At 41.0% G+C, this 11,403-nt stretch overlaps 1 protein-coding gene across 2 annotated transcripts; it reads left to right on the top strand.

The window, feature by feature from the left end:
- The first annotated feature begins 22 nt into the window (after window positions 1-22).
- GABARAPL2 (GABA type A receptor associated protein like 2) lies at window positions 23-8,998 on the top strand. 2 transcript variants are annotated; one of them, XM_085235101.1, is made up of 4 exons: window positions 23-206; window positions 518-573; window positions 4,316-4,488; window positions 8,112-8,998. In XM_085235101.1, exons 1-4 carry the CDS (start codon window positions 173-175, stop codon window positions 8,170-8,172), a joined length of 324 nt encoding a protein of 107 aa, XP_085091227.1. In that variant the 5' UTR covers window positions 23-172; the 3' UTR covers window positions 8,173-8,998. The 2 variants fall into 2 exon arrangements, with proteins under 2 accessions (XP_085091227.1, XP_031411275.2); XM_031555415.2 differs by lacking the exon at window positions 8,112-8,998 and adding an exon at window positions 6,465-7,028 and having other exon boundaries at window positions 65-206.
- Window positions 8,999-11,403: the final 2,405 nt, after the last annotated feature.

The raw sequence follows: 11,403 nt of genomic DNA, 5'->3' as shown, positions 1-11,403 counted from the left end.
CGTTCCAGTGGTTGCTAAGGAACCGCCGAGCCGGAAGTCCCGCCTGCCGAGCCGGGGCTGATTTTGTTGTGACAGGGTCCGTGACAGCCGCAGGCCCCGCCGCCTGGCTCGGTTCCCTTCTTGCCCGCACCTGGGCCTCGCCGCTGGCTCCGCTTCCCACCCAGCTCGCGCCATGAAGTGGATGTTCAAAGAGGACCATGCGCTGGGTAAGGGCGGGCCCGGCGCTCCCCGCCGGCGGCCTCCTGTCTCCTGCGTCGCTGTCCGCACCGGGCCTCGCAGTCGTGCGCGCTGCGACGGGCTGCCCGCGCCGGCCTTGTGGTGCTGGGCGGACGGCCCCGCGGTTCTCGACGAAGGGCGGCGCGGCGGTGGAGAATGAGCTCGGTGGCCGGGGCTGCGTCACGGAAAGCACGACGGCAGCGGTGCCCGCTGGCTGCTGTGCCTGCGGTGCTGCTCGCTCTGTGTAGGACTCTGACTGCCCTGTTACTGTGCAGTGACTAACTGCGAGTTTTGTTCACAGAGCACAGATGCGTGGAGTCGGCAAAGATCCGCGCCAAATACCCTGACCGTGTCCCGGTGAGTAACCAGGCCAGCTTTGATCCAGAACTTAGAGGCAGAGGTGGATAAGCTGCCTGCATCCTGCCCTCTATTCTTTGACCGGATCCCACCAAGTAAATTCATTTTTCTTTTTGCCACTTTTGATGTTTTAAAGAGGGCCCAAAGATATGCAACTAGCCCAGTATTCCTTCCTCTGCCCTAATGTGCATTATCAGGCACAAAGCAAGAGTGCCTGACTTTCTGAACACTTACCACGCATGTCTATGGTTTATCAGTGTCCTGCTGATTGCTAAGAGCTATTATATCCCCGGCAAGACCTTGTAGAATCATAGAATGAGCTGGTTGAAAAGGACCACAATGATCATCAAGTTTCAACCCCCCCCGCTATGTGCAGGGTTGCCAACCAGCAGACGAGGCTGCCCAGAGCCACATCCAGCCTGGCCTTGAATGCCTGCAGGGATGGGGCATTCACAATCTCCTTGGGCAACCTGTTACAGTGCCTCACAACCCTCTGTGTGAAGAACATTTTAACAGCTAATTTAAACCTCCCTGTCACAATTTAAAACCATTCCCCCTTGTCCTATCACTATCTACCCTCATAAACAGCCGTTCCCCCTCCTGTTTATATGCTCCCTTCAAGTACTGGAAAGCCACAATGAGGTCTCCCCAGAGCCTTCTCTTCTCCAAGCTAAACAAGCCCAGTTCTCTCAACCTTTCTTCATTGGAGAGGTGCTCCAGCCCTCTCATCATCTTAGTGGTTCTCCTCTGGACTTGCTCCGAGAGCTCCACGTCCTTCCTATACTGGAGGCCCCAGTACAGTGCTTTCAGTGTCTTGAAGATACATTCTGTGCATGATTTCAAGAAAGAGGATAAGTTCTTTACATCTTGACAGTCCTCCTTCCTGACTAGATGAGGGAGGTGATTTTCTCATATGTATTCCATGCCTGTAACCAGCCCTACCTTGGTGAATCCATGTCATGCAGACCCAGTTGTTTGAAGAACCATTGCAAGTGGTGACTCCTTTCTGCAATAATACCAATCTGCCTGCTAAATAATGGATGGCTTCTTCACTCTGTAATCCCTTTTACCATGTTTCAGTCATGGAGGTGACCGTACTTAACACCCTAGTAACACTCTTAGTAACAGTTAGCAACATGTCCACACTTCCAACCTGCCTATTTATGAGTAAGATTTTCCATATCTCATCTGATGACGTTAGTTTCTATTAGTACCATTCCTATCTGACCTCTTGGTAACTTGCTAGCATACAGCACAACCCAGAGGAAAACCTCTAACCGCATTACCTTTCTCTGCTGCTGAATCAAACCTAGTTATGTCATCTCCAGATGTAGTCTGGCAAGCTGATCCTGTCCTTGCCATTCTCCACTTGGCTAACATAAAACATAGTCTGTAGCATACTAATAACAATGTACCTTCACAAGCATACATTTGTCCATTTCCAAGCTGTCTTTCAAGATGAAAAAGAGAGACATTGCAACTCACAGTGCATGTTAGAATTACATGGACAGCAACGGGGAACAACGTAATAGGAATTAAATCTCCAAGTGCATTGTGATGCTTTGTTTGAGCAGATAAATATTTTCTCTTGATGTTTCAGATTGAGCCACCTAACTTTTACAAAGTAGTTGGTGCCTATAACAATCAGAAAGATCAGTGCGATGGAATGGTGATACAGGAGGTGTAACAACAAAGGCACTAGTGTGATAGAAAGATGTTATAAGGGAAGGAAAAAAGGACTGCTCACCTGTCTCTGAAGATCTAAGCTCACAGGGGAAAACTTCACAAAGGAGGGATCTCTAACCAAAGATACTTCCTCAGTACCAGTCAGGCCTTCAATGAGGTCTAAGAGAGCTGCAGCCAGGCTCCACCCCTTCTGGTCCCACAGCTTAATTGCCTTCACCCAGGGCTGGCCGGGTCCTTTCCCCAAGTGCTCAGTCAGTGCTTCAGGCCATGACTCAACAGTTACCATACAGTATCAAATACCTTCTTTTTCATTTACCAAAGATGTTTTTTCAGACTTAATGCACGTTTCCTTCTTTTCAGGGTATAGTCTACATCCAGAGTGATGTAGGTCAAAGGGAATTCAGTTCTCAGCTGCTGTATACAGATATTTTAGGGGCTCAAGCATTATAAAATGTATTAAGATAACATACGAACAACCTGCCTTTGTCCCTTTAGGAATGAAATCGGAGTAGAAAGACATTCATGCTTCCTAAGCACTGCTGTTTTAAATTTGCCAGGGGATCAAGTGTTTGAAGGGTAAAAGGTATCTGTAAGTTTTACTGAAGCAGTTCACCAGTAGCCTTGACTTCCAGTTGTGAAGGTTTCTTCATTGTGAAGCTAAAATGTCTGGTGGATTATTGCAGTGTGGTTTTGTAAGTATCAGTTGTTAAGGCTTGAACATTCTGTTCAGGCTGTTCTTTGTGTTCTTTACAGTTCCCACATACTATAAGGGCCAGCTAGTTTACCCTCCTGTTTCTGTAGACTCAGTTGTAGAAAATAATAAGCTTCTCCAGACCATAGTATATTTTGTACGTTTATCTGAGCATTACCTATATGCTTTAGCAATGGCGAACGCAGATAAGCAGTGGAGATGTGGCAATTTCTTGTCAGCTCTGTTTCCCGTCATGCTATTTTTGTCCTTCAAGGACTACTCTATGTGGAGCAATGAGCATCAGGTCCTTTCTAGACATTATACTTGATTCTCCTGATACCTGTTGCTTTTTGCTTTATTTGTGAACACCTTACAATCTGTCCTTCCCATGGTCAGTTTCTTAATTTCCCTACATACGAGCAAAATACTCTGATGCACAAAGAAGAGACTAGCATCTGGTAAGACAACAAGAACAAGAACAAACCATATGCTTTAGAGTGCAGTTATGCATACTCAGAATAGCATGTTGAATTTTTTTCTGCTGTCTTGTGAAAAAATAAGTATATTATTGCAAACCTAAGTCAGTAGACATTCTGAAGTGGTGATTAGCATGGGTAGTTGTTTTTCAGAGTAGCAAACAAAAACTTGTTGATGCTATAAACACCATCATATTTAGGCATCTTTGTTTGGGTCCCATGTGCCTTCTTTTCCCAAACTCTCCCAGTATAAGCAAGAAATTGCCAAGTTCTTATGGCCAGGCTTTTTTTCCTCTTACAGTCTATATATCCCATCTGGCTCTTATTCGTATGTAGCTAAAACCTACATTTATTAGCATTGTTTCCCTGTCCTCCTGTTTCTTCATCCGACCAACTGAAGTAATCATGTCATCTATTGTTTCAGATACATAGATAGCTGGATTATCTATCAGTGTAAGTTTGGTGTGTCAGAGGCACACAGATAATATCACATAACAGCACATTTTTGGTATTTGGGTAGAGTGCTCAGCACTGGCAGACCAACTGGTACTCCATGGCACACTGAAGGCATGCTTCATTTTAATGTCATGGCTTAGAGCTTGGCAGAAACACCAACTGCCTAATTGGGAGGTCAGTAATCATTGCCAGATTGATTATACAAACCCAGACAGAAGGAATGTCAATTCAAAAGCAATGCTGCAATGGTAGAAATATGAGTGTGTGTCTATGGCAGGCTAGAACCTTGGGTTATGCAATTTACACTGCAACTCTAAGAATTTTGACTGTATTCAGATAGAGCATGGTTTCTTCAGCTCTTCACTGCTCCCTGGGGTATACCTCTGCTTCTGCTTGACAGTCCTGAAAAACCTCACTTTCACACATTTTACAGGTCATAGTGGAGAAGGTATCAGGATCTCAGATTGTTGATATTGACAAGAGGAAATACTTAGTTCCATCTGACATCACTGTGGCCCAGTTTATGTGGATCATCAGGAAGAGGATTCAGCTGCCCTCTGAGAAAGCAATATTCCTCTTTGTAGACAAGACTGTTCCACAGTCCAGGTAAGTAGCTGTTCACTTGGTATTCAGAACCATTTTAGGATGGCTGTACGTATCAGAAGAACAAAAAAAAAAAACCCTCCTGAGGATTAGCCAGCAATTTTAGGAGGCATTTGGTCACATTTTCATCTTCTTGTGATTATGACTTTTTTGGTCACACATATTGATAAATATCTAGTTCCTCAAGCTCAGCTAAAAGGTGAATGTAAAATACATTCTGATTATTTACATTGCAAGAAGGTAAACTGGAGTTATGACATCATAAATATCAGATAACTTCTCCATGTGGTAAAAAAAAGTTGTATGTTAAATGCTCAAAAGCCAACACTGTAAATTACTTAAAAAAAGCATTAACCTACTTCTGTCAGCTCACACAGAAACTTTGTTTTTTTTAATAGCTTTTTCCTATAAATACTAAATGCAAATTGACTAAAAGTGGAGTGGAGTAAGCATCAACGGTTGTCTGCTCCATACAGAAGAAAATATGATATTAGCAGCTACTACAGCAGCTTGCTATACAATCTATTTTAATAATATTTGAGGGAATAGAATGTGGCGTTACTTGGTTCAGAGGCAGTGTTACTCTTGTTAACACTTACCTGTGTAACAGCGCCTCCAGATAACCTGATCAGACTCAGGGAGAAATATTTTAATTCATGATACCTATGAGAATCATAGGAGCTGCGAGGACCACCTTTTCTTACTTTCTTTCTTCTAGGAGTATTAGGAGTGCCTTAGTCCCTTCTTCTCAATACTGTAGAACTGCTAGGAACAAACAGGAAAAGAAAAGAAAAGAAAAGAAGGGCATGTTGTATCTCATGCAATGATGATATCACAGCTCTGCTGAAAATAGGAGGGATTGAACCTTCAAGCTGATGTAAAAATAGTAACTTTTGTTAATAGGTAAAAATGTAACTGGTCAACAGTTTTGCCCCTTTTCTCCACCATAGGTACTGCTTGGACCACTAACTCTTAACATCCTTTTCATCCAGGTTATCTACTATTTATCAATTTCCATCAATTTCAAGTACTGTCTGCAACTCTCCCCAGCTCCTTTCCTTGTGCACTACCCCTTTCTCACAGGGAAAAAGCCATGAGTGTTTCCCCATCATTCACATTTAGTCTGTATCTTTCAGTTCACTGGCCTTTTCTCAGACACTCTTGGGAAGTTAGAAAAGATGATCTGAGGGAGCGTCTTTATGCAGCTGACTCACATCAGTCACTGTTTCATCTGTCATCCACAGACAGCTGAAGGAGTTGTGCCGGCCAAGTAATTGCTTGGGTTTGATTCTGTTTTCATAGTACAATCATCCCACAAAAGATTACTTAGATTGTGAAGGGCCACAAGCCTATCCTCATAAAATAAATGAGTAATTAAGTTCCACAGATGTTCAAAAAGTACTAGTTTCTAACTGGTTTGGAATTTTGGTAGCAGCACTATTTTATAGTCATCACTTCTTAGCAATATAGACAAAAAAGCTTTTTACTTCCCTAAACAACTGGACCTGAAAGAAACCGTCCAGAAAATACATTTGATGAATTTGAGACCATCAGAACAGTCAAGACTATAGCACATGGAGGGAGAAACAGGTTGTTTACTCAAGAAGCAAGGTTTCATTGTGGTTGCATTCAAAGAAGGTGCTGTCAGTCTTTTAATCTTGCTGTTAGTCATGGACTCAATAATGTGTGATTCAGAAACTGAAATACATCCAGTGACTAATTTTCAGTATAAGGAAGCACTTTGATAAACACATTTGTGATGTACAGAAGTAATAGAAATCTAACAAATGCTCCAGAGAGAGCACTGGACCATTTTGTGAGCACAGATGTCGAATGCTTTTTATATGTTCTTATTGTTTTATTCTAACTTACATACAAACTTAATGTTAGCTTTTATGAAGCCTTGTTTATGTGAGGTTGAATTACCATTTGCAATGGTCATCTTGCAAGAAAGCTGTTTCTCTTTCCCCCCCTTCAAGCTTAACTATGGGACAACTTTATGAGAAGGAGAAAGACGAAGACGGATTCTTATATGTTGCCTACAGTGGAGAGAACACATTTGGTTTCTGAATGGTGGATCTTGGCTACAATATCATCATGCTGTGTATCTTGTAAATAGCTGATCATTTTCTGTTCTGACATCCACAGAAGTTCCTTCTATATACATGCATTTGTAACTGGATCTATTTCCTAATATAGATAGGTCTTGTTTTATTAGACTGTTAAATTATGAAAAAAAGTTTTTTTGTGTTTTTTTCTCATGGCTATGAATTCCTAGAGCCTCATTCCTTTGGGAGATACATCTACAGATTGATTAAGTAATAAAGCTAAGTAGTTGGGCTTTTAAAACACGGAAAGAAGAATGCACATTTATTCTGTTTCGAGATGTTAAGTTCATGAAAAATAAAAGCACTGCATTAGTATTGGGAACACTGGAGTTGCTAGATTATCCTAAGCAGTAGCAAGATGTTGATCATGTTAAAACTGCAATAGTATGTACTTCTTTCTCACTTAACAAACAATAAAACTTCCTACCACAGACAGTTCTGTCATTTCTTTACCTTGGTCAGCAAATTGGATATCATATTTACTAGACAGTATACAACTGCTTACATTATTTACTATACGCTGTGCAGCTTCTCAGCATTTAGGATGCAGATAGTGATAGAAAGAGGGAAGAGAATCTATCTGTAGGATTTTAAATCTAATAGATTCAGAGCTATTACATCTAATCAGAAGAAAAGCCAGGCCTGTACACAAGTTATCAAGAGAGAAGTAAATATTGTGGGCTTTGAGAAGCTGGAGCTATGTGACAAAATCATAGCATATAAAGAAAGGGCACATTGAAGAAGGAATGATACTAATAGGGGACCAGAGAGCTAGAGAGCTGGAAGGAACAATTTGTACATTAGAGAGAGAAATAATTGGTAAGGTGTACATATTAAAACAGTTGCATTAGCGGCTCTTAAAAAAGAAAGAAAAAAAAAAACAAAAAACCCACAACACACAGCAGTAATTATGCTAGGGGCATGAGCATGTAAACATACGTCTTTTCCAAGCCAAAAAAATTAGTAGGTATTTTAAGGATATTAGAGAATCAAGTATGTAAAAAAGCAGCTTTGCTCTTTTGAAATAGAGAACTAGAATTAGAGATGCTGCATGCAAGATAAAGACTTAAAATATCACTTCCTGTAGTCTATGAGCACTACTGCTAAAGCATAGCACAGCAAAAATAGAGGTTTTACCATCAAACTGTAACTATCTCTACTTAAAAGGCAGTTCAGTCAGAGGTTTGCTTCTATGAAACTGCAAAATCAAAAACAACAAAATCAAAAACAGTTACCAGCACAGTACTGGAGTTTATGCTCTGATAAGAAAGGACAGAACTAAATTGGAAAAGCAGCATTGCTTTTAACTTCATGAGTCAAAAAGGAGTCACTAACTCCAGTTTAGGTTCTTAATAAAATGTTTTAATTTTTATGCTAAATGGTGTAGAACTATACTTTTCTTTATGAAATGTTTCCAGACATAGGAAATGCATTGCTTTCCAAGTGTAAATCTTACTCATGCTGGACTCAAGTTCTCATAAAGCCACCTTATGCCTAGAATTATGTTTGGCTCTGCAGGTCCAAGAGGTACTGCATGAAGACTCCCCCCATGAAGAGACTGGAGCTTGTGAAATGTTGAAACCACACTGTTCTGGTGCTTGTTAGAATAACAGTGCTGCACGTGCTCACTGCACCTAAGAATGCGCTGTTGATTTTGGTAAACCTTTCATTATTTGAAATAGCACACAGTGTATAGCAGTACCTTAGTAAACATTCTTTCACTGTTTCTTCCATGGGTTCATTCCATCCCCCCTTCAATGGATTTTGTATACTGTTTTCTCTAAACAAAATTTTTGATTCAGAATTAAGTGGCTGCAGCTATGATCTGTAATACTCTTTTCTACTGAAACAAGAGGGTTGTTTCCTTTAAGCTGAAATTTCTCGGTTTATCTGTGGTAATAAGTAATAGTTTGCTAGCTGTTAACATGAGTAAAATTGTAACTTTGCCCTTAAAACTGCAGGAGAAAGCTGATTACTTGTGAGCGTGCAAATATAGAAATATATATAAAACAAGAAAAGATGAAGTCTTATTCCCAGTGTTACAACTTCTGGAATACCTTTCATAATCCTCTAAAAATCAACTAGCTACTCTTAACTTTTCTGTTTAGATTTAGGACCCCAGTTACACAAATAATGCCAGCAAATGCAGCGAGAAAAGCTTCTACAGCAGCAGCTTTACTTTGCAGCTGCCAGATGTACTTGAAATTGCAATAAAACAGATTTTAATTTTGAACCTCCCCTGTTGAGAGCAGTCTCTTACAAACCAGTTAAAAGCAACTTGTCTGGTACATCTGGATCCATACATATGATCTTGCCTTTCTGGTAATCCTTAAGGACTGAGAAGATACTTCTATTTATACACTGGACAAATGAAGTTGAATAAACATTTTACTATTCTTCCAGCAGCACTTCTATTTTTTTTCTTTCCCTATTTTTAAGCTTACATAAAACATCATCTTTGGTATAAACAAACCATCTAAATTCACTTAGTATGTGTATTTCCTCAAAACCTAGCTTGCTTCCCATCTGTAAACCATGAATGTTGCAATGCCCTTGTAAGAATATTATCGATTTCCAGGACTGCTGTGTTCTGAGAAAGAACAGTTAGACTGCTCGACTGCATTTGGTGGCCAGTTTTGCTCTAACACTTTTTCTCCCTCCTTATCAGTAGTAACTTTCCAGCAGTAAGCAGCTGTTTTCATACTTACGCCGCAAGCATTTCCTCCAGGTGCAGTTTCATAACCAGCTAATAGTATGTGATCAACAAAAGGAAGTATGGCTCTGGCACTTACTGGATTAATTGCAAAGCTGGCAATTCCTAGCAAAAACCCATTTTGCTTGGTTTGTTTCTCCACTAAGACAGTAATTTCAATCATTTTTCCATTTACTTTGAATGTATTCAAAACAGTAAGCACTCAAGCCAATGTGAGGTGAGCAACAAAAGTACACTTCAAAGATAAGAACTTTGCTTTTTCAAGGCAGAGGGATGCTACTATATAGTCTTGTGGAATTACAGTCTCAAATGAATAATAGTCTACTTTAGACCTGGCCAAACACTTGCTTACATTCTGCTCCTGACTTCCTTAAAAGTGAGTGAGCTGCCCATCCAGCCTTCCTACAATTTCTCCAACAGTGAATCTGTTGTAGGCATCCCACGCAAATTAAGAATTACAGTTTCTGGCTTTTGACAAATACAGATGATCGGTCCCTATACTGATTTGGAAAAGCCATGCATCTAACTAAGTAATACATTATGTAGAACATTTTACACATGCCATGGGACTCTGCCCTCTCAAGTTCTGCTATTCCCAATTGTTTGTTTTTCCTTATTAACTGTGAGCTGTGAGCATTCTTCTCCTTCCAACCTGCTCCTCTCCAGCAGTCTCTGCATTATACTGTCCTCCATACATCTTAACTACGTCTGTTTTTCAGTGCATCAGCTATTGCAGCGTGAAGTAGCAATAAAAGCTTGGAACATGTCAACTGCTATGTTCCAAGAGCAATTCTTTCAGAGATCTACAAGCAATGCTGGAAGTTTAGTATGCTACCTCTTCCAAAAGCAGAGCTTGTGATATCTCTACGCAGTTTTGTCTTCCAATTTTTAGAGCTGTTTCTCAGTTCTACCTACAGCGTTTCCTGACATTTTTTAATTAATCAGCTGCAGCATTTCAACACCTATTTTCAATCCCAGAAATGCTATCAAGCAGTGTATAAGATCCCCAGTACAAGAAAGACAGAGAGCTGTTGGAGAGGGTCCAGAGGAGGGCCACAAAGATGATCGGGGGCTGGAGCACCTCCCCTACGAAGACAGGCTGAAGGAGCTGGGCTTGTTCAGCCTGGAGAAAAGAAGGCTGCGGGGTGACCTCATTGCAGCCTTTCAGTACCTAAAGGGAGCCTACAAACACGAGAGGAATCAACTCTTTGAAAGGGTAGATAACTGCAGGACAAGGGGAAATGGTTTTAAGTTGAGGGAGGGAAGATTTAGGTTGGATGTCAGGGGGAAGCTCTTTACAGAGAGTGGTGAGGTGCTGGAACAGCTGCCCAGAGAGGCTGTGGATGCCCCATCCATCCCTGGAGGTGTTCAAGGCCAGCTTGGATGGGGTCCTGGGCAGCCTGGGCTGGTATTAAATGGGGAGATTGGTGGCCCTGCATGTGGCAGAGGGGTTGGAGATTCATGATCCTTGAGATCTCTTCCAACCCTGGACATTCTGTGATCCTGCAGACTTAGCCCAAGTCTTTTAAATGCTGCCTTGTCTTAGTTCTTTCCCTTCCTGAGTATTCATTGACTCACTGCAAGACTAAACATGTCCTTAACTTCACTCAGAAAACAAGATTTATGTTAGCGTTCAGCACCTCTAAAACTGCTTTTAAATTTCACAAGTATTAGAAATCAGCAGTCTACAGTTGATAAGTGCTTTACAAATGCATATGAAAACCTTACTTAGAGCAATTCTTTCTAATTGCAAGGCTCAAATTTTAGTAGAGTTAAAAGCATTGCATCACATAATTGCTCATCTGAAAGCTAGTCTGATGCCAGGAATACAGAAGAACTAACTTTGTTATAATGTGTTTATATAACACATTTCAATATTGCATCTGGATAAGAACTGAAAACATTCCAGTCCAGTCAGCAGGTTCACTAGGGACCTTGCTGATGATTAACTAAGGGAAACGAGTGATGCTAAGGAATAGTTTCTCCAAGACTTCAGAGAAAGACAGAGGTAAATTTCAAGTAGGAATTTACCGATTACCTCTTTAGTTACACTGCAGGACTCTGCCATGGGATTGCAATTTGCTCAGTTACGGTAAC

Source organism: Meleagris gallopavo, chromosome 13 (assembly GCF_905368555.1).
Source record: "Meleagris gallopavo chromosome 13, MGAL_WU_HG_1.1, whole genome shotgun sequence".
NCBI classification, from domain to species: Eukaryota; Metazoa; Chordata; class Aves; order Galliformes; family Phasianidae; genus Meleagris; species Meleagris gallopavo.
Note: the sequence above shows the minus strand (reverse complement) of the source record. Positions and strands in the feature narration are given on the sequence as shown.

Excerpts from the sequence above, each read along its gene's own strand:
- GABARAPL2 (XM_031555415.2), top strand. The coding sequence starts at position 173 with ATGAAGTGGATGTTCAAAGAGGACCATGCGCTGG. Across the intron at positions 207-517 it reads CAAAGAGGACCATGCGCTGG|AGCACAGATGCGTGGAGTCG; the intron begins GTAAGGGCGGGC and ends TTTTGTTCACAG. Across the intron at positions 574-4,315 it reads AATACCCTGACCGTGTCCCG|GTCATAGTGGAGAAGGTATC; the intron begins GTGAGTAACCAG and ends CACATTTTACAG.